General features: G+C 45.3%; 1 protein-coding gene across 1 annotated transcript in view; it reads right to left on the bottom strand.

Moving 5' to 3' along the window:
- The window catches only part of WDR44 (WD repeat domain 44), a 176,293-nt gene that overhangs the window by 70,713 nt on the left and 77,650 nt on the right, over window positions 1-27,930 (bottom strand). The window contains exons 3-6 of the mRNA XM_082263435.1: window positions 21,292-21,366; window positions 18,062-18,701; window positions 3,451-3,581; window positions 3,011-3,112 (exon numbers count right to left, since the gene is read on the bottom strand). Coding sequence (XP_082119561.1) covers window positions 3,011-3,112; window positions 3,451-3,581; window positions 18,062-18,701; window positions 21,292-21,366 — 948 coding nt within the window. The remainder of the gene's footprint in view (window positions 1-3,010; window positions 3,113-3,450; window positions 3,582-18,061; window positions 18,702-21,291; window positions 21,367-27,930) is intronic.

The raw sequence follows: 27,930 nt of genomic DNA, 5'->3' as shown, positions 1-27,930 counted from the left end.
TCATGGTCGCCTTGTTCAATCTGGAAACCAGAGGGTCCACCGCCGGTGTGACAGTCCACTTCTTAACAAGGAACTCCTCATAGGGGTAATGCCTAGAAAAATCGCTTAGGGGCCCCAAGGGGAGGCTTTGGTCGTCCCCACCCTTTAGAGACAATTTTGTCAAAATAGGCGGGCAAAGGAAACACCTTTGCCACTCTAGATAGCTTGTGAGTGCCAAAGGGAACCTCTGCGTCTCCTTTGCAGCTGCATTCTCCATCTTTAAGGTCTCACGCATTGATACAATCAGTGCGTCCACCAGCACCTTTTCGTACGCGGTCGTAGATGTGTAGGAATAATCCTCCCTATCCAAGGATTCCAGGCACATGGTTGCAGACCCAGCAGGGTGACCCACATCCACAGCGGCCAAATCAGATTCAGGATCTGATTAGACAGACGAGACAGGGGAAGGTAGGGGGGGCTTTTTGCTAGCCTGTCACCCGCAAGCCACCTCCACATGGGACACATGGGACTCCAGGACTGCCGTCAATTCATGGATGGATGGTTGGGACCCGGAGTGCCTCGCAGCCTCAGAGAGAGGATCAGGTGTGGAAATGTGCTCCAAAGACTTCATGTGTCACCAGAGGGACTCCAGACAAAAGGTGTAAAACACTGCAGGAGTCAACCCCCACTGCGCTGGCAACACCATCCGGTCACCAGGCACAAAGCATCAAGCGATCCTCTGCAGAGAGGGTGAGAACCCCACCAGACTCACCACCCAGCAGAAACAGGCCCCTGCAGCCACCAGGATAATCTCCACTGCATGCAAGGTGATCAGGATGTAAAATGAAATCACTGCCCACAGTGCTCCATGGTTATGGCCGCTGCTATTTTAAATTGCAAACCACCACAAAATGTCCGCTGGACTACACAAACATGGTCGCCGTGCATGGAAACACAGAGGGTAAAACAAAATGGCAGCCCCGCACGGCACCATGAGGCTTCCATGGACCCAGGAGGGATCCCTTGGCCTCAAGAACAGACCCAGGTAGGACGAGAGGCCCTGGCAGAAGCCCCCCTCTGGTACAACCCCCACGCACAAGCGATCATCCGGTCGCCGGCAGCACACTCCCCATCGCCAGTATAGCGCCCTGCCCCCCCCCCCCAGGAGGTGGACCAGACCATCCAAACAGCCCCAGCATAAGTGGAGGGGGGTAGGATGGGGTACAGCTTAAAAGGGGGGTGCCTTACAGGAAGGAGGGGAACCCGGGGGGGGGTCCGACCATCCTAAAGAGAGGCCATGTCCACCCCAAAACCCTCCAGGGGGGACCAGTACTCACTATACCAGGAACCGGGTGGGCACCGCTCCAGACAGAACCCCTCTCCATCGAACTGGGGGGGCTGTTGGCCAGGAGAATCGCTGCAACTCGGGCCAAGATCTGGTCGTATGTGACCTCGCGAGGAGTTTAACTCGCAAGCCAGCCCCTGTCCAGTGGGGCTATGTCGCAGCCGACCTAGCATGGATCTGAGGTCTGGGTGCGCTTGCTGGCCAGCCTGGGGGTGACCACTGGATCTAGATTATCCAACCCGTCGCCCAGTCCAGCAGTTGATTGTAGATCTCACAGGAAAAATCTAAGAGAAAAAAATTCTATCTAAAAAAAAAAAAAAAATTGCCAGGACCAGAGATCCCAGCAAGGAACTAGGTTTTTACTCCTGACTAGGCAGAAAAAAACTGCATACCTATAGCAGAGAGAGGGAGTATACCCCCTGGGACTGCCCATAGGCGTAGCCAGATTCTTTTTTTGCATAGTGTCCTACTCTGTAGGGGGCAGTATAATCCAATGGTCACAAAGATCAGGAGCGGTGTCCGTCAATGAACGAAAGAGAAATAAGTATTGGCTTTATATATACACTATAAAATCTTATTAAACCCCCCCCCTTTTTTTTTTTATGTAAAAAGTATTGCTGTCCATCCTGCAAACATACTAGAGTGTTTAAATAAACAAAATCCCCAGTCACTCTCTTTTTAAATATTTAAAAGCTGTTGGCTCCATACTTACCAATGCCACTTCCCTAAACTTACAGGCAGGTGGGAGCACACTGTAGACCTCATTAAAAAACCTGTAGTGTCCCGGGGCCTAAGGTACTATCTGAGCAATTTATTCTTCCTTGAGTACGGGCGGTGCCTCTCAATCTTTTCCCTCCTGCACGTCTCTTTGGGAGCATGATTTGGCAACACCTAAACCTATTGACCCTGAGGAATGGAGCAAAGCCTGTTCCATTATTGCAAAATGCTCATCCAATACTACCACCCTGAAGGCAGCAAATAAAGTCTTACTAAGAGGATACTGGGTTCCAAGCCATAAATAGCACATGTAAATCATTCATATAGTGTTAGATGTTTTAGGGGCTGTGGACTACGCCACATACTTGGTTGACTTGCCCGCACCCAACCAAGATTTTGGTCTGGGACTTTAAGGCTCCTGCACACCTTATTCCATTTACCCATTTTTGTAAGGCTACAAATTTGGCCCTACTGCACTGCCCTATTTCAGGTCTATTCCCTTAACAGAAACTGGCCAGCTATTTGTTCCTTGCGGCTAAGCATACCATAGCCAAGGCCTGAAAGAAACCCACAGTCTCTTATGCAGATGTGAAGGACTGCTCGACCACTATAAACCCTAAACCCTGCCAATTATGGCACCTTGTAACGCATTAGCAGACCAGGACCAGGGTCTGACAGTATGACTGTTTTTTTTTTTTTTTTTTTTTTTTAATTCCCAAACTTCTCTTTAAGATGGAAATTACAGTGAGATGACATTAGGAAAAGAGAAAGCACACTGCAAGCACAGTTAGTGCAGATTATGCAGCTGTATGTCATTTTTTAAAAGGAGGGTTTAACAACACTAACTGTAAACTCCAGGGCAATTAGCCAAGGAAGATCTTTTTTTTTGTACCTGAAAATAGTGGGGCTGACAGGATTTAAACTTTTATATAAAAACAAACCAGACTCTTACAGAAAGTTATGAGTTACCTCATCTGTGAGCTCTCTTCCAGAGTTAGACCGGGGCCTCTGGGGACCAGAACTCTCTGTTGCCGAACTGGACAGCTGACCATCTGCCGCCTTTCCATTTTCCTAAAAGCAGGTTTACAGACAAAAGTTTAATACAAATGCGATTGGTTTGCAACATTTGTGGACTAGCCTGGTATATCACCTGCACATAAATCAGAAATTTGGCACTTCAAAAATGAAACATTTACTAAAGCATCTGTGAGAGACAACAGTCCAAAGTCTGTGTGGAGCCACAGAAAAAAAAAAAAAAAAGCATTATGTGCAAATGCAAAATAAGATCTACTTTGGGAAGTGCAGACAGCAAAAAACACCTTTCCCTCAGACACCTTCATATAGGGGGACAGATGTATCTCTGCTGTGCCAAAAACGTAATAGGTTACTTTTATCTGAAAAACACCGACCTGAGCAGTCACCACTTTATCCCCGCTTGTTGCACTAGCTAGATCCAGTGAAGGCGGACAATCCCTGTTTATTGCCTCTGCCACAGTGTTTGGGGACAGGAGCTCTCCAGGGAGAAAGGCATCTTTTGTAACTGCAAAATAAAAATAGAGTCAGGCAACACAGTATACAATGAAGGCAACTGAAATATGTGCAAATTTACAGCACAGCATGAATTTTAACTGTTACACCTGCATTTTCATGTTTCTTAAAAGGATTAGTTAACCTTTCTGAACAGGTTACACCTATATTTAGGGTGCAACATGTTCAGCATCAGACCCATCTCCCCTGAACCCCTTCCTCTTTGTGGCAACGAGCCAGGGGAACTTCTCCACGCACTCTTGCCACAATTCAAAGTGCGTGCAACAGTGGGGGGCTCTGCCCACAAGTTCATTCACAGGTCCCTCTGAATCAATGAGCTACAAGCACTAATAGCCCTTGCGGCTGTCGGCTTGTAGTTCACAATGAACTACCATGGTGCTGTTGAGCGCTGTGGTAGTTCATAGATTCTTCCTGTTAGTGTAAAACTGCCTGCCTGTATGATGTACGTTAGGGCTGCTGAATATAATCGCCGAATCGATGCATCGCGATGCGACCCTTCGCGATTCTGCATCGATTCGGGGTGGTTGAATAATCGATTACCTACTGAAGTCCCTTCCGGGGGCGGGGTATACATGAAGAAGCGCCGCGTCGCATCATGAACCGCTGCACTGCACATGAAGTTCCGGCTGGGCGCCGGTCAGACCGCCCACTGCCTGCCTAGCCTATGCTCTGCGGCTCTGCCCTCCTCGTCAGCGGAGTGATTCTGCGGAGGACTCGGAGAAGGCGGGAGGACCGAGGAGAGCGGGGGATCATGTGTGGCCGAAGATTTGAAGGAGGCGGGAGGACCGAGGAGAGCGGGGGCTGCGGAGGACTCGGAGGAGGCGGGAGGACCGAGGAGAAGACGCCTGCCACTGCAGGTAAGTGTACTGGTCAATCTGGCATTGAAAGGGTGCACACTGGGGTCAATCTGGGGCACGCTGTGGTCACTCTGGGGGCACACTGGTCACTCTGGCATTGAAAGGGTGCACACTGTGGTCAATCTGGGGGCACGCTGTGGTCACTCTGGGGGCACACTGTGGTCACTCTGGGGGCACACTGTGGTCAATCTGGGGGCACACTGTGGTCAATCTGGGGGCACACTGTGGTCAATCTGGGGGCACACTGGTCACTCTGGCATTGAAAGGGTGCACACTGTGGTCAATCTGGGGGCACGCTGTGGTCACTCTGGGGGCACACTGTGGTCAATCTGGGGGCACGCTGTGATCAATCTGGGGGCACGCTGTGATCAATCTGGGGGCACGCTGTGATCAATCTGGGGGCACGCTGGTCACTCTGGCATTGAAAGGGTGCACACTGTGGTCAATCTGGGGGCACGCTGTGGTCAGACTCTGTAGTCCCCCTAGTTGTTGTATAACAGGCCCTGGTAAGGAGGAATGCTGGGCTCTGAAGTGCCCCTAGTTGTAGCACAGTAGGCCCTGATAAGGAGGAATGCTGGGCTCTGTAGTCCCCCTAGTTGTAGTACAGTAGGCCCTGGTAAGGAGGAATGCTGGGCTCTGTAGTCCCCCTAGTTGTAGTATACCAGGCCCTGGTAAGGAGGAATGTTGGGCTCTGTAGCTCTGTACAGAGCCAAGCATTCCTCCTTACCAGAGCCTGTTATACTACAACTAGGGGGACTACAGAGCCCAGCATTCCTCCTTACCAGAGCCTGCTATACTACAACTAGGGGGACTACAGAGCCCAGCATTCCTCCTTACCAGGGCCTGCTATACTACAACTAGGGGGACTACAGAGCCCAGCATTCCTCCTTACCAGGGCCTACGGTACTACAACTAGCATCAGGTAACTCTTCAAACCTGATGTGGCCTGCTCTAAAGGGGGATCTATGAGGGGACCTGCTCTACTAAAGGGGGATCTATGGGGGAACCTGCTCTACTAAAGGGGGATCTATGGGGGAACCTGCTCTACTAAAGGGGGATCTATGGGGGAACCTGCTCTACTAAAGGGGGATCTATGGGGGAACCTGCTCTACTAAAGGGGGATCTCTGGGGATGCTGACCTGCTCTAAAGGGGGATCTATGGCGACCCTGCATTAAAGGGGATCTATTCCGTAGATCTCCTTTAGAGCAGGGTCCCCATAGACCCCCCCCTTTAGAGCTCAGTTCCCCTGGATCCCCTTTAGGACAGGCCCAGGCTCCCCATAGATCTCCTTTAGAGAAGGGTCCCCATAGATCCCCCTTTAGAGAAGGGTCCCCATAGATCCGCCTTTAGAGCAGGGTCACCATAGTAATCGTGATGCATCGCGGAATCGAATCGTATCGAATCGCGACCCTAATAATCGTAATCGCATTGAATCGTGAGATAAGTGAAGATGCGCAGCCCTAATGTACATGCACACAGCTCATACAGTCTGCAGGAGATCTGCATGGCATTAGTAATCTGCTGATGCAATGCTTTCCATGCTCCTAAAACAAAAAATAGTAAATGCACTTTACCTGCAAAAAAAAAAAAAAAATGGGATTTCCATTTCTCTGATGTTCATTGACGGACACAACTCCTGATCTTCTAAACCATCGGGACGTCCCAAAGCAGTGTTAAACATGAGTGGTGGGAACAGCGAAAAATAAATTCCGAAGGCTAACCATAGCCAACCAAACAGGAGCTCAACCAAAACAACTGGAGCTCGCCTGTAAAAAAAAAAAAAAAAAAAAAAAAAAAAAAAAACCACAATACACCGTCAAAAGAGGTCCAGGTCCTCTAAACCGCAGCCTGCAAAAACCTTGCGGCCAAAGGAAGCATCCGCAGACGCCAACACATCCACTATATAGAACTTTGTGAAAATGTGCGCCGATGACCAGGTGGCCGCCTTGCAAACCTGCGTCACTGACACCTGATGACGGAAGGCCCAGGAGGCACTGAGCGCCCGAGTAGAATGCGCCTTGACAGGGAAAGGAGGAACCTGACCCTTGATTGAATAGAACCACCCATCTGTCTGATCCATCTGGAAATGGTCGCAGAGGAAGCAGACAACCTTTCCGAGGCCCATCTGTGAGCACAAATAGGTAGTGGGACTTCCTAAAAGACTCCGTATCTGCCAGGTACACCCAATTGCCCAGACCACATCCAAGGCATAAAAAGCAATTTCCTTCAGATGTTTTAGTCTGGGACACAGGGAAGGCAACACAAGGTCTTCATTCAACTGAAAAATCAGAGACAACCTGAGAAAGGGACAGACAGAGGCCAAGAACCACCTTTTCTCTGTGAACCACCAAGTAAGGTGAATGACAAGGATAACGCCACCATTTCAGGCACCCTGCGCGCACAGGTGATAGCCACCAAAAAGGCCACCTTCTGGGACAGTAAGCAGTGGAAGCTTCCGAAGACTCTCAAAAATCAGGCTTCTGGAAGACAGAGCACCAAACTGAGGTCCCAAGGCGGCAACAGAGACCTCACTGGAGGGGTCAAGTGCCTAACTCCCTGAAGAAAAATACGTAGCAGGGAATATGAGGCCAAGGCCCATAAAAGACGACCGCTAAGGCCGACACCTGACCCTTGATAGTACTAAAGGCCAGTTTCTGCTCACCCCCCCCCCCCCCGCGTTGAAGAAAGGTCAAGACTTGAGCTTGAGCCAGCAAAAAAGAGCAGAGGATGAACACCAAGAGACACCATGCAATATACGTCTTTATGTATGATGGTAAATCTTCCTGGAAGTAAATTTCCTAGCTTTTATCAGCATTGGAATCACCAATTCAGACAAGACCTCTATCCATCAGCACCTGGCATTCAACAGCCAAGCCGTCAAAAGACAGCGACTGTAAAGAGGATGGAAGATTGGTCCTTGGGACAGCAGATCCTCCCTGAGAAGAAGCTTCCAAGGAACGTCAGCAACCAGCCACACCAGATCGGCGTACCAAGCCCGGCAAGGCCAGGCCAGGGCCACTAAGATGACCGGAATCCCTTCTGTCTCGATCCTGCGTAGAAGCTTGAGAGAAGGAAAGGTGTAAATTAGATGATCCTGACCCCACCAGCACATCTCTGGTGTCCACCAGAGGATCCCGTGACTGACCCACAAACCTCTGCACCTTTCTATTGAGCTGAGACGCCAACAGATCCACCTCGTGATGTCCCACCGGAGACACAACTGATGAAACAAATCCAGATGAAGGGATCACTCCCCTTGGTCCAATGCCTGCCTGAGGTAATCAGCTTGCCAGTTTTCCAGCCCTGGAATGTGTACGGCGGAGAGAGCTGAAACAAACAGTTCTGCCCAACTTAGAATGCTGGCTACCTCCGGAGCCACCAGGACACTTCTTGTGCCCCCCTGGTGATTGACAAGCCACGGCATTGTCCGATTAAATGCGCACTGGACATCCCTAAAGACGATCTGTCCAATGGTTCAGGCACAGTCTGATCGCTCGGAGTTCCAAGACATTGATCGGTGGTCTGGACTCTTCCAGTGTCCAGATCTCCTGAGCAGAATTTCTTCTAAGGACGCCTCCCCAGCTGGCATCCTTCGTTCCCCAGCCGAAGCACCGAAGAACAAAGCCACCATATCAGGGACTCTTTAGTTTCCCGGCTCAGCCCGATCGGATTGTCCAGAGACTGCAGATTCTTGTCCCAGTTGGCCAGAATCTCTTGCAGCGACTTTGTATGGAACCTCCTCGAAAGTAGACACCATCAGGCCCAGCACCCACATGCAAGTCCGGAGGGATGACCATCTGCTGGACAGCAGGAGGCAAATTGCAGCAACAGTTTCTGGAATTTGTCCAGAGAAAGGAGCACTCTGGCTAAGGCAGAGTCCAGAGTTAGGCACAGATAGTCAAGCTTTGTGGATGGAACCAAGCAGACTTTTGAAAATTCAGAATCCAGCCAAACTGCCTCAGAGTTTGTATGGAGATCTCCAGGTTTTCCACCAGAGCAGTAGGAGACTCCACTCGCAGAGGGAGGTTGTCAAAGTAACCAAGTAATGCGATCCCCCACTGGCATAATGCTAGCCCGGGGTCAACACTTTAGTGAAGACACAAGGAGTGGAGGTGAGAAAAAAAACGAACGCCACAAACTGATAATGCTCCTCTCACACGGCAAAGCGCTGGTGACTGACATATACTGGAATGTGAAGGTAAGGGTCCTTCATTTCGATGGAGGCAAAAAAATCCCCCTTATGCAGGAAAGCCTCCACCATGCGAATGGACTCCATTCTGAACTTCTGCACACGCACAAAGCAGTTCAGCACCTTGCCTTTCTTCTTGGGGACTGTAAACAGTTTTGAGTAAAAAATCTCTGAAAACATTCCCGAAAATTGGAACAGGGACTGGGACGGTCACCCTTTGAAGTAAAAAGGTCTTTCACAGGCCCAAAAAGAGCCTGTAAGCAGACCGGGAACAGTCGCACGTTGGAAGGAAGAACCTTACCGGAGGGCAAGAACGAAACTCGATCTTGTAGCTGGAACATATGACCTTGTGGACCCACTTGTCTTGTACCAGGGAAGTCCACGGGTCCGAGAACCAGCAAAGACCCCCCCACCCACACATACGAGTGAGAGCATGCCTTCCTGCTGAAGGGGCCTTGTCCGCAGGTCTGGAGAAGCCTGCTCTTGACTTGCCAGACCCAAGTTCGCTTGGATTTTCCAGAGGAGGCCCCGAAGGGCTTTAATCCCTTGTCAGTTGACCCTGAGGGACGAAAAAAAAAAACTTTGAGACGAGAAGGAGGGCCCACGTTCATAATGAGGGTCCTTGCCCTTAGTAACCTGCGGAATAAAAAAGGTACTCCTCCACCCTGTGAGCCCTTTAATGATGTCATCCAGGGTAGCACCAAACAGGCAATCTCTTTGAAAGGGAAGATCAGTCAGACCTTTTTAGAAGTCTGGTCCACAGACCAGCATTTGAGCCCAAAGGACACGCCGAAGAACCACTGCCGAAGCAGAGAGCCGAGCCACTAGGGGAGCCGCATCCAATCCAAAGAGGCATCACAGATAAACTGCAGCTCCTGGACCAGCTGGTCCACCAGCTCAGCAAAGGCAGGGGGGAGCTACATCCCCTCCAGGTCAAGGCACAAAAGCTTAGCCCATTTGGTCAGAGTGTGTGATACCAGGGCAATGGTGAATATCGGCCTCAGTGCTGAACCAGTCAGGATGTACATTATTGCAGGACACAGCCTCCGCCTTCCTGTCAGCCAAGTCCTTAAAGGCCGGGGACTCTTCAACCAGAATCATGGTTGCCTTGTTTAATCTGGAAACCGGAGGGTCCACCACCAGTGGAACAGTCCACTTCTTAAGTAGGGACTCCTCATATGGGTATCACCTAGCAACTCGCTAAGGGACCCCAAGGGGACGCTTTGGTGGTCCCCACTCTTTAGTGACAATTCTGTCAAAATAGGAGGAGAAAGAACACCTTTGCCGCTCTGGGTGGCTTGTGAATGCCAAAGGGAACCTGCGCCTCTGTCGCAGCTGCGTCCTCCAACTTTAAGTTTCAAGCACAGATACAATCACTGCGTCCACCAGCACCTTTTTGTGCGCGATTGCAGAAATGAAGGAATCCAACTCACTATCTGAGGATTTAAGCTGGGTGACCCACATCTGCGGCGGCTAGATCATATTCAGGATCGGATGAAACAGATGAGGCAGAGGGCGATTTATGCCAGCCCGTTGCCTAAAAGCTACCTTCACCTGGGACACAAAGGACTCCAGGACCTCCGTCCGCAGGCACCGCAGCCACCAGGAGGAATCTGCACTGCATGGAGCAGCGATCAGGAAACAAAAAGGATCCAGGAGCAGAGGATGAGGAGGGGCTCCCACCACCGAAAATGATGCCCAGAAGGGTCCAGACATGTCCGCCACTGTTTTCTATGGCAGACAACTGTAAAATAGCCGCCGGACTACACAAACATGGCCGCTGTGCATTGCAGCACAAGGCTACAACAAAATGGCAGCCCCACAAGTCTACCAGGGACCCAGGAGGGATCCCTAGGCCTCAAGGACAGGCCCAGGCAGGACAGGGGTGCCCTGGCAGGAGCCCCCACCTGGTACAGCCCCCCACCCTTGCATAGCCGATCGGGTCGCCGGTGGTGCGCCCCCTTTGCCAGCGTAGCACCCTGCTCCCACCCCAGGAGATGAACCAGACCACCCACATAGCCCCAGCATAAGTGGAGGGGGGGGGTAGGTGAAGGTGGGGGGTGCCTGATGGGAAGGAGAGGAAACCAGGTGACTGTCCCATGGAGGGGCCCATATCCACCCCAAATCCCTCCAGGGGAAAGAGGGGGGACAGCTACTTACCATACCAGGAACCAGGCAGGCACCGCTACAGACAGAACCCCTCGCCATAGAAACGGGGGGGGGGGGGGGGGCTGTCGGCCAGGAGGAATGCTGCGACTCAGGCCGAATCCCGGTCATATGCGACCTTGCGAGGCGTTTTTACTTGCAGGCCAGCCCCGGTCTGGTGAGGCTTTGCCGTGGCTGACCTAGCACAGAGCCGATGTCTGCGCACGCTCGCTGGCCAGACTGAGATGACCACTGGATTTAGATTATCTAGCCCGTCGTCGAAAAAAATTGCCAGGGCCAGATATGCCAGCAAGGGACTAGGTCCTTACTCCTAACTAGGCAGAAAAATAAAACTAAGTACCTATAAGCAGAGAGCGAGTATACCCCCTGGGACTGCCCATAGGCGAAGCCAGACCTTTCTGCCTAGTGTTCTACTCCTGTAGATGGCAGTATAATCCAATGGTTAAGAAGATTAGAAGCGGTGTCCATCAATGAACGAAAGAGAAATGTGCATTTATTTTTTATTAAAAGGTTATCCTTCAAATTGGTTATCCCTTAAATTAGCACGTGAATAGGATGGAAATAACAGAGATGGCAGACAGAGGCATTAAACTATTAAACCAGCACTTTCAGCTTGCTGACATGTTAAGAGGGACCCGTAGTCTACGTTAAAACCAAACTCAAATATTATTTAACCCCATTCCACCCAGATCTATAGCAAAGTGACAGCCAGGCGGTGGTTTAATTGTTGTGACTGGACAATATACAATGTCCTTCATAACATGCCGCTCATTTAGTGGTACGGTGTGTTGCTCGGACACACTGTATCTACGATCACGATAAAGCGCCAATGACGTAGGCACTTTACCATGTGATCAGCTGATCACAGTGTAACAGTATGTGCAGGTTAATCGGCATTATTCTACTCCCGCTGTGCCCACCAGTGGTGCCTGTCAGTTCCTCCTCATCAGAGCGGCCCATCAGTGCGACAGCACTGAAAGCTGAAAAATTGGCCTGGGCAGGAAGGGGGTAAAAGTGCCCAGTATTAAATTGGTTAAACCTAGCACTAAAACAGCTGGTTTTTGTTTCTTCATACTACTGCTCTAACACATGATTTTCTAATCATCGGTCAGTTTTGTACACCTATCTGCTGTTTAAAATGTACCACCAACTATATGACAATAATTATACATCTAATCATTGGTTAGCAAGCAGTGGAAGTTTATGAAGTGTATGAAGCAGAAAGCAGAGGCAGGTCTCATCAGATCACTAATTAAAGCCCAGACCAAACACCTGCACCCCTGCTACCCGAAGGAGAAAAAAAAAAAAAAAAAAAGTGTGAAAACCCAAAAATGACGAGAAAAAAAAAAAAAAAAAAAAAAAAAAAAAAACAACACACACACACACCTTCAAGGATATTTCACCATTCTATTTATGGTGTAACAGGTTACTATGAAGCACCCCTCCTTGTCCCCTTCACCCCTATGTGACAGATGGCAAGGGTTCCTCTCCACGTTACCACATTTCAAAACTGGCACAGCTGCGCAGGGCTCTACCCAAACAGCTGCACCATTCATTTACAGGAATCTGTGCATTTCTAACAGAAAGCCCATACAGAGGTACGGGCAAGAAAGCTGGAGAGAGAGAGTGTACAGGAGCCAGGCACTACACCCATGATCTATTGATCTTGGGTGCAGTGCTCTGCAGGCTCCTGAGAATAAAAATGAAAAATAAATGCACTATTTTACTGGAAAAACACGTTTTTATTTTTTTTAATAGGCGAACCACTCTCCAATACATCTCTATGTCACAGTATATTCACAAAAGGCACAAATAAAGTGACTTGAAAAAGTATTCATACCTCTTGAAATTTTCCACATTTTGTCATGTTACAAACAAAAACACATGTATTTTTTTGGGATTTTATGTGATAGATCACCACAAAGTTACACAAATTGTAAAGTGGAGGGAAAATGATAAATGGTTTTCACAAGGTTTTTTTTTTTTTACAACTAAATATCTGAAAAGTGTGGCGTGCATTTGTATTCAGCCACCTTTACTCCGATACCCCTAACTAAAATCTAGTGGAACAAATTAGTAAATACAGAGTCCACCTGCGTACAATTTGATCTAAGTATAAATACAGCTGAACTGTGAAGTCCTCAGGTTTGTTCGAGAACCGGGGCGGGCTGACCATTGGTGGTCTTCCAGGTCTTTTGGTGTTGCTGAGGTCACCGGTGCGTTCTTTTTTTAAGGATGTTCCAAACAGTTGCTTTGGCCACACCTAATGTTTTTGCTATCTCTCTGATGGGTTTGTTTTGTTTTTTTTTCAGCCCAATAATGGCTTGCTTCACTGATAGTGACAGCTCTTTGGATCCCATATTGAGAGTTGACAGCAACAGATTCCAAATGCAAATAGCACACTTGAAATTAACTCTGGACCTTTTTATCTGCTCCTTGTAAATGGGATAATGAGGGAAGAACACATACCTGGCCATGGAAAAGCTGAGCAGCCAATTGTCCCATTACATTTGGTCCCTTAAAAAGTGGGAGGCACATATACAAACTGTTGTAATTCCTACACCGTTCACCTGATTTGAATGTAAATACCCTCAAATTAAAGCTGCAAGTCTGAAGTTAAAGCACATCTTGTTTGTTTCATTTCAAATCCATTATGGTGGTGTATAGAGCCAAAAAGATTAGAATTGTGTAGATGTCCCAATATTTATGGACCTGGCTGTAAATCCAAATGAGAATCTGCAGTAAGACTTTCACAATTGCACTCTCTAGATGTGCAAAGCTGGTAGAAACATACCCAAAAAGACTTGCAGCTGTAATTGCAGCGGAAGGTGGATCTACAAAGTATTGACTCAGGGGGGCTGAATACAAATGCACACCACACTCCATTTATCTGTAAAACATTTTGAAAACCATGTATCATTTTCCTTCCACTTCACAATTATGCACCACTTTGCGTTGCTCTATCACATAAAATCCCAATAAAATACATTTAAGTTTTTGGTTGTGACAAAAATGTGGAAAATTTCAAGGGATATGAATACTTTTTCAAGGCGCTGTACCTTCTGATCACAAATCCATCAGCTCTTTTGTATAAAGTGGCTTTTCAATCCCTTCTAAACAGGGAAGGATTGTAAATGCTTTCCAACAGAGGAATAAAATGGTTGCTGGGCTGGCAACTTTCCTGACATGAATTTTTAATTTTCTTATAATTTTTTTTTTTTTTTTTTTTTTTTTTTTTTTTATTATTTAAAAAGGTTGAAAGGACAGATAGGCAGTACATTTTCTGATTTTCCACAATACGACGGAGTACATGTCAAAATTGCACAGAGAACAGTAAACATATATTATTGCTTCCCAGCCCAGGCCAGTACTGACATACCACCACCTGTACACCATAGTAAGAACTACCAGAATTTGCTGCACATGCCAGTAAGATTACCTACACTGGCGCAAATGATAGCTGAATAAAGCGCAGGTGGACTTTCTCTTCTTACAAGCGTGTCTGCAATGTAGACTGAGCGACTCATGCACAGCTCAGCGAAAGGTTTTTAGCATCATCTGCTGAGATAAATGAACTCCTACACACATTGCAGTGAGAGCAATATGGATATTGTGGGCAGTGCAGTAGTATCTTAATAAAGTGATTGTAAAGTCTCGCTTTTTAAAAATAAAACAAACATGTTATATTTACCCGCTCTGTGAAGTGGTTTTGCACAGAGCAGCCTGGATCCTCCTTTTCTTGGGTCCCTCTTTGCTGTTCCTGGCCCCTCCTGTCAGTCGAGTGCCCCCACAGCAAGAAGCATGCTATGTGGGCACCCGAGCCGAGCTGCAGCTCCCCATGGTTATTCAGACACAAAGCTGTTCAGCCCTGCCCCCTCACTCTCCTGATTGGCTAATTGACTGATTGACAAGGAGCCAAAGGCGCTGCTGCTGGGTCTCAGCCAATCAGGAGGGCGAGTCCCGAACGGCCAAGGGACACGTGGATCAGAGATATGGTTCAGGTAAGTAAACAAAAAATCCCGCGAGCAACCTCCCTGAGTAAAAAGATAAATTGCTGCAAGCACTTCACTTCTCACAACAGTGTGAAGGATCTAAATAAATAAATAGTGCTGTGCAAAAATCGTGTCGTCACGCGTAGGGGAGGGGCAAGGATTGACGGAACGCTTCGCTATCTGCTGGCGAGACTGTCGGGGCTGCCGAGCATAGGAGGAGGCAGATGATTACGGCGTCTCTCACTATACCACCACGGTATTTCCTTCGGTGAATCTTCTGCACTAATGACTTCCTAAAAGGTGCATTTTATGCACCAATACATGTGAGTGTGTTAACTATTGTTTTATTATGAATAAAAGTTTTTAAATTATTTCAGCACTATTGCAAGTTTTTTATATCTGCATATGACGTATGATTGCGGGCACTGGCCAGATCGGTATCGTTGGGGTGGAGCCATATCTATCCAGATGGGCTTTATGAGATCCCCTACATTTATGCTCTATTGAATCTATATTGAGGTGAGCACCCACTCACGAGGGGGTGCACGGTTGCTACTGAGCTGTGACACTCTGGTCACTCACTTCTTTGGGGAAGCACCAGCCACTCTTAGGTGGTCTGATCACTTATATTAGGAGTGTTGTTTCATCACCAAATATCACTGGGACTTGTTTACATTGGACTTATATTTTGCACATTGCATCACTTTGCACTTTTTTGTATTTATTATTGATTATCATCTGAGAGTTTACTGTTTTTTTTCTACACGTTTATTAATTTATTAATATTTGACTTTTTTAATATTTGCACATTGTATTACTTCTTTAGGAATCAATTTTGATCTGTTTTATTCACACACGTATATTATTATATTTTTTATCCTTATTCATTTATTCACTGGCTGATAGTTATTTATATATTTGCGCAGCATAATTTATTTATTTAGGGTTCAGTAAGTATTAGGGCGTGCTGGGGTGGCTGCTGCACAAAGAAAGCCTTTTATCCTAATGCATAGAATGCATTAAGATAAAGGAGTTGTAAAGGCAGAAGCTTTTTTTTAAGGGGAAGCCGGAGATTCAGCTCAAGTTAACCACTTGCCGACTGCCTAACGCCGATCTACGTCGGCAGTCAGCCCCTCACAGGCAAAGTGACGTAGGGCTACGTCACTAGCTTGTGAGGGTCTAGTGAGCGAGCGCGCGCCCCCGGAGGCGCGCTCCCGCTCCCGCGTGGTCACAGACCCCCCCGCGCGTGTGACCGGCGGACCCGATGTCCGCCGGTCACTCGGCGATCGGCGGGGGAGAGGGGGAATGTCAGGCAGCTTGTGTAAACAAGCCACCTGTCATTCTCCTTGCTGTTAAGACACTGATCACTCGGATCTAGTATGTAGATCCGTTGATCAGTGTCCTTACAGCTGAAGCCACAGCCAATCACAGTAGAAAGCACGCCCCTAGGGATACACACAGCCCCTCCCTCCCAAATAAAGTTAACCCCTTCACTACCAGTGTATTTTTACAGTAACAGTGCATATATATAGCACTGATTACTGTAGAAATGTCACTGGTAACCCCAAAAGTGTCAAAAATGTCAGTCAAGGGTCCGATCTGTCCGCCCCAATGTCGCAGTACCGCAAAAAAAAAAAAATCGCAGATCGCCGCCATTACACGTTAAAAAAAAAAAAAACAACAAAAATGACAAAAATCTTTCCCTTTGTTAGTAAACGCGATAACTTTTGCGCAAACCAATCAAAATACGCTTTTTGCGATTTTTTTTACCAAACATAGGTAGCATAAAACAAATTGGCCGAAAAAGTTAAATTTTGATTTTTACATTTTTTTTTGGGGGAATTTCATATAAAAAAATGTGAAAAATATTGCTATTTTTGCAAAATTGACGCTCTTTTTTTGTTTATAGCGCGTGATCAAAAAATCGCACAGGTGATCAAATACCACCAAAAGAAAGCTCTGTTTGTGGGAAAAAAAGGACGCCAAATTCGTTTAGGTACAGTGTCGCACGACCGCGCAATTGTCCGTTAAAGTCACGCAGTGCCGAATCGCAAAATACCCCCTGGTCGGAATGGGGGTAAAATCTTCCGGGGCTTAAGTGGTTAAACAATTCCAGGATCACTTTGAAAAAGCTTTTTTGACCTTCCATGATGGGGGTCCACACTAAGAGGCAGTTATTAGGACTTTATAATCTGATTTTTGACTCCAAGCACTGCACCAACATTACCTTACCACCTTTCTTCATTCCCTACAGAATGTTTAGCTATTTTGTATCATCACTGAACGACTAGATCGATTTCTCCTCCACGACAGTTATTTAACTGTGGGTAGAGATTGGTATAATCTACACTGTGTTATTGTGACTATGTATACCATCATTATAAATAGTTGCTTTGTGTATGTGGGAGTCTGTCAGTATCACCCTACAAGTTAAAAAGCATACACACAATCTTACATTATACCAATCTTTTTCAACCAGGGTGTCTTCAGGTTTCTTTAAAAGGTGCCTTGGCAAAATAGCAAAAATTGTATACAAGTCAGTAGGTGGATTGAGCCTTTTAGTTAAAGCCGCAGGTTTAAATTGGCCACCATTACAACCTTCTAGCTGCTGGCCTCCTAACAACCAATGACAACAACATCGGTTGAGAAGGTGGATGTTGGGTGCCTGCACAGAACCCTTGTTTGCCCATCCCCTGCTTCTCTCTTTCAGCTCTGGGATCACATTGGCTGAGTGAGACAGACACTGAGGCATTAGAGAAACATGGGAATAATAGTCAGCACAAGTGTGCAAAGGTATATTTGCTTTGTAAGAATAAAACACCTCTAATGTTGGTGTCCTACATGTGCCAATGTTGCTGTAAAAATATTAGTTTAATTTTTTACATTTTAGAATGGGGTGCCCTGAGATTGTGCATAATTTTAAAGGGTGCCTTGACTGAAAAGGTTTAGAAACACTACATTATACATTTAATTAGACTTTTAATAAAGGTTATATTTTACTTTAGTGGCCATTGGTCCAGTTGAAAGCACTGTGTGCCACGACAGAATAAGTGTTTATATTAAAGAGTTACGGAGTTTGCCTTTAGGTTAACATTATAGTATATATAGCATGACCCACGAGTACAAAATCAACCAGATAATCCTTTTTGGGATTCTCCTTCAAGCAATACCTTTTTTGAATTTAACTTTTAAACATTGTGTATTGATTCAAGAACCATGGTCATTTACTAGAGACATTGTTTGTTAGACCCTGGCTCATATACTTACACTCCAAGCCAGAGGATCTTGGGCTCTCATAGTCCGAATCGTTTTTCTTCTTACGAGGCGGTGGTGCTGGCCTAACAGGTGGTGGTGGCCTTGGTGGAGGGGCATTTAAAGGAAGTGGGGGACGTGAGGGACCAGGCTTTTTAGTGCTTGCTACTATGTCAGGCTCAACAGTAATCTGCCGAGGTGGCTTAGCAGGTGGCAACTGCTCTACAGCTTCAGTAGCTGGCGTCTCTCTGGGCACATAGTCACCAGTTTCTTGATCCTTAATATCTTTAACCTCCTCATACTCTAATACTTTTGTGCTTTCTTCTTTTTCCGAGATTTGAAGATCTTCGGTTAGTTGTATAATTTCCACAATTTTAGAGGTTTCTACTAACTGTTCAATGAGAGGAATTGAGATGTCATGCGTTTCACTTGGTTTTGACCCTAAATGACCATCCAGTTCTTTATGGCGAAGTTCTTCTGCATAATCGTCAAAATCAGTTTCCGTAATCAACAGTTCAGGGATGTTGCTTGAAAGTGCTGGAGCAGTCTCTACAGCGGAGCTTGAATTATTTAACGTTACCACATTTTCAGTTGTATTAGGGCATTCATCTACAGCTGAGGACTTTTGACTTTCTTCGATGATGCTCTCAATAATCTACCAAGACATTACATTTTATCAATAAAACATACTGGTTTATAACCACACGTCATACAGTGTGCATCAGTACCATATTGTCATTTCATTGCCTCTTACATAGTTTTTTTTAAAGTGTATAAAAGCAGAGGTTCTTTTCTGTAAAAAAAACCACACAACAAAAAACAGTGGATCCAGTATTCTGGGCAACGTATATTACGTGCCAATCTTCATTTCTTGCTAAAGGAAGCTTAGCCCACTCCAACAGGCCTCCCAAGTCTCCCTACCAGTGGCCTAATGTGATAGGTGGCCTCAATCAAAAGAGGCAAGGGTCAAGCTTGACATGGGAAAGGTTCAGATTTGCTTAGTTTAGATGCCAATATCTATCAGGGGCAAATGCGATTTATTTTTACATTTGGTTTTCACAGAAAGTAATCTATGCAACTTGACTTTAATTTTCAAGGAGCAAAGTGAAAACTGGTCAACTCAGATCTTGCCCTACCATGGATTCCAGGTATACTTGAGGGAGCCTAAGGTTTCCATATTCAGGTTGGGAAATATACCATCAATATCTGCCCACAAGATCAAAAAAAATCTAGACACTAAATGGCTATTCTAGTTAAAGGCCATTGTTCAAAAATCCATATTTACATCACGTAAACTACATCCCAGTCTGTAGTCTGTGACTAAAACAGTAGTGAAGAACTGGAAAATATTAAAAAACTGCCTCTGCCAAAGGCAGCTTTTACATACATTGTCTTCTATAGTCAGGAAAAGAAAAAGAAAAAAAAGGAATAAAGACTCAAAAGATGTCAGACATACTAGCATTATGTGATCCAGACATTGTGGACTCTCTGATGTCTTTAGATACAGCAGGTAAAAGAAGTATTGAACATCACCGTTTTTCTAGGTAAATATATTTCTAAAACGTGCTATTGACATGAAATTTTTACCACATATAATCGGTAACAACCCATACATACAAAAAAAAAAAAAAAAGAAGAAGGTTCAGAAATTAAGTTACGTGTAATAAAATGGAAGGGCACAGGGAAAAAAGTATTAAAAAATACATGAAGAAAGGGAGGTGCAAAAAGGCACAGAAAGCCAAAACACCAGCTGAATGCCATCAGTAATTCGAAAGCAATCCTGCCCTCGTCAGTGCAAATTAATATCAGCTGGTTTAGTCTCAACTGTTGGCCTATAAAAAGGAGTGTCATTACCAAGGTGTCACACAAGAAACCACTCCCAATGAATAAAAGCAAAGAACGCTCTCAGTACATTCCCAACCTTATTACTGCAAGACCTACTGATCGTATTGGTTACAGAAGGATTTCTATACTTCTGAATACTCCAGTGAGTACTGTTGGGGGCCATAATCCGGAAGTGGAAAGAACATAATTTCACCATAAACCGGCCACCACCAGGTGCTTCTCGCAAGATTTCTGACAGAGGAGTGAAAAGATTCAGAAGAATCGAGGACCACTTGTGGAGAGCTTCAGAAAGACCTGAAATTAGCAGATACAATTGTTGCAAAGAAAACCATAAGTAATGCACTCAATTGCCATAGCCTGTATGCACTCTCACCATGCAAGACTCCATTGCTGAAGAAATAATATGTTGCTGCACAACATTTAGACAAGCCTGTGAAATACTGGGAGAATAGTCTGGTCAGATGAGACCAAAAGTTTATTTTTTGGATATCATCAAAACACACCATGTTTGGAGGACAAATGGCACTGCACATCACCCCAAAAACACCATACCAACAGTGAAGTTTGTAGGTGGGTATATTATGGCATGGGGATGTTTTTCAGCATACAGCACTGGCAAACTTCATGTCATTGAAAGGATGAATGAAAAAGTATACCAAGACATGCTTGATAAAAACGTGCCGCCATCTACCAGGATGATGAAGTTGAAAACGAGGGTGGACATTTCATCAAGACAATGATCCCAAACACAAAAGGAAATTCTTAATTGGTTTCAAAGAAAGAAAATAAAGCTGCTAGAATGGCCCAGCCAATCACCTGACTTGAATCAAATAGAAAATCTATGGAAAGAACTAAAGATTAGAGTTCATAGAAGAGGCCCACGGAACCTTCAAAATTTGAAGACTGTGTGGAAGACCAAAATCACACCTGAGCAATGCATGCAAATAGTTTCTCCACATGAGGAGGCGTCTTGAAGTGGCCATTACCAAAAAAGATTTTGTACTAAGTAATAAATACATTTCAGTTTGCATGTTCAATTCTTTTCCCTGTGTCATTCCATTTTATTACACATAACCTAATTTCTGAACGTATTTGTTTTGGTTTCTTTGGATGTATGGATTGCACAGGTTGTTACCAACGTGGTGAAAATTTCATGTCAATAGCACATTTAGAAATGTATTTACCTAGAAAAATGGTGACGTGTTTAATACTTATTTTACCCGCTATATCTACAAGGGAACACCTAATCTTTACACTCCTGACATCTGTGTGGTTATTGGATAAGTAAAGTAGAATGCCATTTTAACAATGATGAAAGTACTCATGTTCGTTAATTCCTGATCGGGTTACACACATTGATAAACATTTTTTAGCATAAGCAAATAAAATTCTGTACACACCTCTTTTGGGTCATTTTGCTTTGGTTCAGTATTTACAATTTTTGCCCCCGAATTTTCAGTATGGGTAACTTCTTCCTGAAAAGATCAACAAAAATGTTAACATTGCTTAACCACTTAAGGACCGAGCCTATTTTTGACACATTTTGTTCACAAGTTAAAAATCTGTATTTTTAGCTAGAAAACTACTTAGAACCCCCAAACACACATATATATATATATATATATATATATATATATATATATATATATATATATATATATATATATATATATATATATATATATATATATATATATATATATATATATATATATATATATATATATTTTTTTTAGCAAAGACTCTCGAGAATAAAATGGATGTCATTACAATATTTTTTGTCACACGGTATTTGCGCAGCGGTCTTTCAAAGCCATTTTTTCGGAAAAATGACATTTCACTGCATTTGAAAAAAACAGTAAACTTAGCCCATTTTTTTGTATATTGCGAAAGATGATGTCACGTCGAGTAAAGAGATACCCAACATGTTACGGCTTAAAATTGCGCACACCCACTGAATGGTGACAAACTACGGTCAATAAAAATCTCCATAGGCGACGCTTTAAACATTAAATGGTTACCAGTTTAGAGTTAGAGAGTAGCTCTTTTTTTTTTTTTTTTTAATTATTGCTCACGCTGTGGCGATCACGGTGATAACTCACATTTGCGGTTTGAACAGCGATTTTATTTGCCGACGCGACTTCCGTATACATTTTTTTTCGTGCACGAGCTTACGGCGACTAAAATTTTTTTTTTTTTTTATCCCATTTATTTTATGTATTTTTTTTAATTTTCCCACAGGTTTTAAAAAAAATAAAAAAATCTGATCACTTTTATGGCTGTCACAAGCAATGTAAACATCCCTTGTGACAGCAATATGCAGTGACAGGTACTCTTTATGGAGGGATCAAGGGTCTAAAAGACCCTAAACCCCTCCACTACACTTCCATGTATTCAAAACGCCGAAAACGGCATTTTTGAATACACTAATTTTTTAAAGTTGGCGCCTTTAGCAGCCGAGTAACCCGGACGTGACGTCATGGACGCAGCCTCCGGGTTACCTCATCGGAGACCCGATCGAAGCCACATTCGGCTTTGATCGGGACTCCATTCAGCCGGTGGATGCGCCGGCTGGTTGCTCTTAAAACGATATCACACTATCTGGAGCCTTCTTTTTACTCTAAAACGGGGCGGACCTACGGATGGAGATAAACTAGGAGGTGACAGTCCAGAGGATTGGGGCACTACACCCCTCAGCGGAACCTACCCTGGTCCAGGTGGCCAAGCAAGCAGTACCCGGTCTCAATAATATACGGTATACAAGACCCATTCATTCTGGTGAGTGTGTTTTTTTACTACCCTCCACGGTGGAAACAAGTATCATCACCTGACTGTTTGGAAGCTGAGCATAGAGCACCTGCACTTTATTTGCACCCAAGAAATACCTGCCTAATTTGCACTTCAAGTCACCCATGAACTTTATTTATAAGGATTTTTATGAACTTTGAGTATTTATTGAACACTTACCACTGTAAAATTTGCACTTCTAGTCACCCATGAACTTTGCCTTTTGATTTTTATGAGGATTTTCATATGATTTTTTCTGGATCACTACAATTATGCATTGATATGTAATTCAGCCTTATTATTGTATTTATATCATGTCCTAGTGAGCACCTTGTCTTCATTATCCAACACCTTATCAAGCACTATAGAGGTATCCATAAATATAGCAATTACTATTTATCGCATATGTGCTACATCTAATGCAACTCTTCAGGTGTACCCATCTTATGTGACAACTCTATCTATTTATTGCCTCACTGTTAGCACACTCCGCGCCTTAAAACTACTGTATTCACTTTATTTATATACATGCACTACTAGATCTTACAGATTATCTACAAATACAGCAACTTAGGCCTCTTGTTCCAATTGTTACCCATCCCTTTGGTATAATATTTTGCATTGGTTAAGCACTGTACCCAGCCCCATTTATTCACAGCAAGCGCTATAGGTAGCCCTACTACTTGTGGCTATATACGATAGATGCAGCCAATCCCTTGCAAGGTCCTTCCGTGAGGAAAAGAAAGAAAGAGAGAGAGAGAGAGAGAGAGAGAGAGAGAGAGAGAGAGAGAGAGAGAGAGAGAGAGAGAGAGAGAGAGAGAGAGAGAGAGAGAGAGAGAGAGAGACTGATTTCCTGAAAGATTCAGGAGCTGCCAGGTCCGAACCACATCCAAAGAAGGCCCGGCAATTTCCTTAGGATGCTTGGGCTTAGGACAGAGTGAAGGCAACACAATGTCTTCATTCAAATGGAAATCAGAAAACACCTGAGGAAGAAAAGACTGATTAGGTCGAAGTACCACTTTATCTCTGTGGACCGCCAGAGAATGTTTAAATTGATTGAACAACCCAATGTGTACTGATACAGTCTCTCACTGCTTTTAAAGTGTACAGTGGACATCATATTTTGTGCAACTGCTTGGATACATAGACCCTATGGGGGGGAGGATATTATACACATAATTTTACGTATAACAAAAATGTGATAGCGCTGCTGAATGTAGTTTGACCCAAATGCCATTTGGTATTTGGAGGTGGATTGCATTTTGATAGGACTGCCAGATAAGGTGAACATCAGGATAGCGCCATTAATTCAGATACTCTGCGAGCAGAGGTAATAGCCACCAAAAAGGCTACCTTCGACAGTGTAAGCAAAGGAATCTCCCTAATGTTCTCAAAAGGGAGGTTTTGGATAACAGACAGTTCCAAGTTAAGACCCCACGAAGGTAATGGGGATCGTATCGGAGGAGCAATATGGCGAACCCCTTGAATAAAAAAAATGAATCAAGGCATGCGTAGCTAAAGGGGCGTTGAAAGGAATTAAAAAAAATAAAAAATAGAAAAAAACACAGCCAAAGCTGACACTTGGCCTTTAATAGTACCCAAGGCAAACTGCTGTTCAGCCCTTCTTTGGAGAAAGGTCAAAATCCTAGCCACCGGAAAAAGGCGAGGATGCACTTTGAGATGTACGATTTCCACGTACAATGATAATCTTTCTGGAGGTAGATTTTCTAGCCTTCAACAGTGTTGGAATCACTGAGTCAGAAAGACCCCTGTCCTCCAATACCTGGGTATCAACAGGCACGCCCTTAAAGACACAGTGACTGTAAAGCAGGATGGAAGATCTGCCCTTGAGCAGCAGATATTCCCTGAGGGGAAAGTCTCCAAGGAGCATCAGCAACCAAACTTACCAGATCTGTGTACCAAGACCAGCGAGGCCAGTCTGGGGCCACCACCGGAATCCCTTCCACCTCTATCCTGCGCAGAAGCCTTGGCAGGAGTTTCAGTGGAGGGAACGCATAGATCAGCCGATACTGACCCCAAGGATCCACCAGTGCTTTTGTGGTGCCGGCCAGAGGATCCCGAGACCTGGCTTCAAACCTCTGTACCTTCTTGTTGAGTCGAGAGGCTAAGCGGTCAACATTGGGTGTCCCGCACCAGACACCCAGCCAGTGAAACTCCTCCTGGTGCTGGGACCATTCCCCCTGATCCAACACCTGACGACCCAGATAATCCGCTTGCCAGTTCTCCACTACTGGGATATGCACGGCAAAAAGGGCTGGAACAAAATTTTCTGCCCATTTCAGGATCTCAGCCACCTCCCGGGCCACCAAGACACTCTTGGTACCCACTTGATTGACGTAAGCCACGGCCGTGGCATTGTCTGATTGAATCCAAACTTGACAACCCTGCAGGCGCTGCTCCACGGTCAAGGACTCCTGGACACAACTTCCCAAGCACTCCTCCCCAGCCAGACAGGCTGGCATCCATGGTTACCACGGTCCAATACAATGGGAGGAAGGACTTGCTCCGGCGTAGGGCCAACGAGTGAAGCCACCACAGAAGAGCACTCCTTGTGCTGTGACTCAACCGAATCATAGTGTCAAAAGATTTTGGATCTTTGTTCAACAAGAATTTCCCTTTGTTTGGGTCTTGTGTGGAACTGAGCAAACGGAACTGCCACGAAGCTCGACACCTTCAGACTTAAATATAAATAAGTTGCGCTAAAAATTGAAACATATAATATAATATATATGGTATAGAAATGTCCGTATAAATGTCCAATAATGGAAATGTGAAGTGAGGTAACTGTGCAGGTACCGCTTACCGGAATCAAAATATGTGAAGGCCAAAATATGACAAACAACTCCAACTGCCCTCAGGAAGTAGACCACGGTGGACCTCGCGGTTCCCACGTAGATCTCCTCAATAGGATGTTAGCATATGGAATACAAAAATGCAAAACGCCATAGCGTAAAACCAAAATAGCAAAAGTGGAAAAATAACACCCAAAGTGATTGGGAACGCCAAAATTCAAATGCTGAAGGGTGAATATGGTGAGTAGGTATGAATATAGATGGAAAACTCAATCACCACTAGAACTCAATAGGTACTTCTTACCGAAGTGTGAAAAGGTAGTAGCCAAATAAGGTAAAGTCAGACACCTCCCCCAGTAGGACTGCAGCTTACCAAAAAGACAAATGTGAAGAGCGTAAAAACAGATAGAAGGTCCCAACCATGCAAACCAGAGAGGGCAACACCGATTATGAATACCCTTACCGACTCCAGGTAAGTAATGGGCAGGTAAATATGTTCAATAGGACCAATCCACTATGACCTCCGCTGGGGGCTCCACTGCGGAGGTGGAAGTGGCAGCAGAGGAGATGCCCTTCATCTGCATCCTGAGTCCCCAGTGGAGCCCCCAGCGGAGGTCATAGTGGATTGGTCCTATTGAACATATTTACCTGGAGTCGGTAAGGGTATTCATAATCGGTGTTGCCCTCTCTGGTTTGCATGGTTGGGACCTTCAATCTGTTTTTACGCTCTTCACATTTGTCTTTTTGGTAAGCTGCAGTCCTACTGGGGGAGGTGTCTGACTTTACCTTATTTGGCTACTACCTTTTCACACTTCGGTAAGAAGTACCTATTGAGTTCTAGTGGTGATTGAGTTTTCCATCTATATTCACACCTACTCACCATATTCACCCTTCAGCATTTGAATTTTGGCGTTCCCAATCACTTTGGGTGTTATTTTTCCACTTTTGCCATTTTGGTTTTACGCTATGGCGTTTTGCATTTTTGTATTCCATATGCTAACATCCTATTGAGGAGATCTACGTGGGAACCGCGAGGTCCACCGTGGTCTACTTCCTGAGGGCAGTTGGAGTGGTTTGTCATATTTTGGCCTTCACATATTTTGATTCCGGTAAGCGGTACCTGCACAGTTACCTCACTTCACGTTTCCATTATTGGACATTTATACGGACATTTCTATACCATATATATTATATGTTTCAATTATTAGCGCAACTTATTTATATTATTGTTGTTTTGGGGTGTCTGTCACACTTGAAGTTGCAGCTTTTTTCTTCTTTTTTTGGACTAGCGCAGTGGTCTCCTTTTTCTTCATTACCTTCAGACTTAAGGCTCGTCTGCAAGTTGGCAGAGGACAGGTTGCTGGATAACAGCAAACGAATCGCCCTTTGCAACTTTTGCAGCTTTTCCGGGGGAAGAAACACCCTCGCCGAAGCGGAGTCCAGAGTCAGATCCAGATAATCCAGTTTTGAAGATGGTACCAGAGCAGATTTTTTGAAATTGATGTTCCAACCGAACTCTTGCAGAGTCAGTACAGTGACACCAAGTTGCCCAACAGGACCGAATGGAGTCTGCTCTTAAGAGGAGGAGATGGTCCGGGTACCCTAGTACCGCAATCCTCCGTTGTCGCAGTAATCCCAATACCGGTGCAAACACTTTGGTGAAGACCCTGGGAGCGGAGGCGAGACCAAAGGGTAATGCCACAAATTGATAATGCTCCTCTCCTACAGCGAAGCAAAGAAAACACTGGTGCCCAGCATAAATGGGGATGTGTAGATATGAGTCCTTGATATCGATGGAGGCCAAAAAGTTTCCTTGGTGTAGGGACGCCACTACCGTGCGAATGGACTTCATTTGAAACTTCTGTATCTGCACAAAACGGTTCAGAGCCTTAAGGTCCAGGATTGGACGCACCTTGCTTTCTTTCCTGGGAACAGTGAACAGGTTTGAATAGAACCCCTGCAAGCATTCCAGCACAATCACCCCTTGCGACAGCAGATCTTGTACCGCCTCTCTTAGATCCCTCAACCGATCTGGAGATTGGCATAGGTTGGACGGGAAGAATCTGTCGATGGAGGAGACCTGACTTCGATCTTGTAAGCCGATCGGATCAGTTTCTGGACCCAATTGTCCTGAATCAAGAAGGTCCATGGTTTGGAAAAGAAGCAATGACGTCCCCCGACCCCAGTTACGGGTGAGGGCGTCTCTTCATGCAGACGGGGATTTGTCTGCAGATCTGGATTGGCCTGCTCTCGGCTTACATGACCATGTGACCATGTCTTCCTGGAACCCCCAGAAGACCAAAATGGCTTAGATCCTCTCTCTTGCGTGCCGGAGGCATGAAAGGGCAGCCTGTGGGCTGTAAAATAAGGCCCCCGTCAATTACGTGGTGACTTGCCCTGGAGGATTGAGGAAGAAGAGTACTCTTCCCACCTGTAAGA

The sequence above is a fragment of the Pelophylax lessonae genome, assembly GCF_965119305.1.
Source record: "Pelophylax lessonae genome assembly, chromosome: 7".
Classification (NCBI taxonomy): Eukaryota; Metazoa; Chordata; class Amphibia; order Anura; family Ranidae; genus Pelophylax; species Pelophylax lessonae.
The sequence above is the reverse complement of the archived record's forward strand: the minus strand, read 5'-3'. Positions and strand labels throughout refer to the sequence as shown.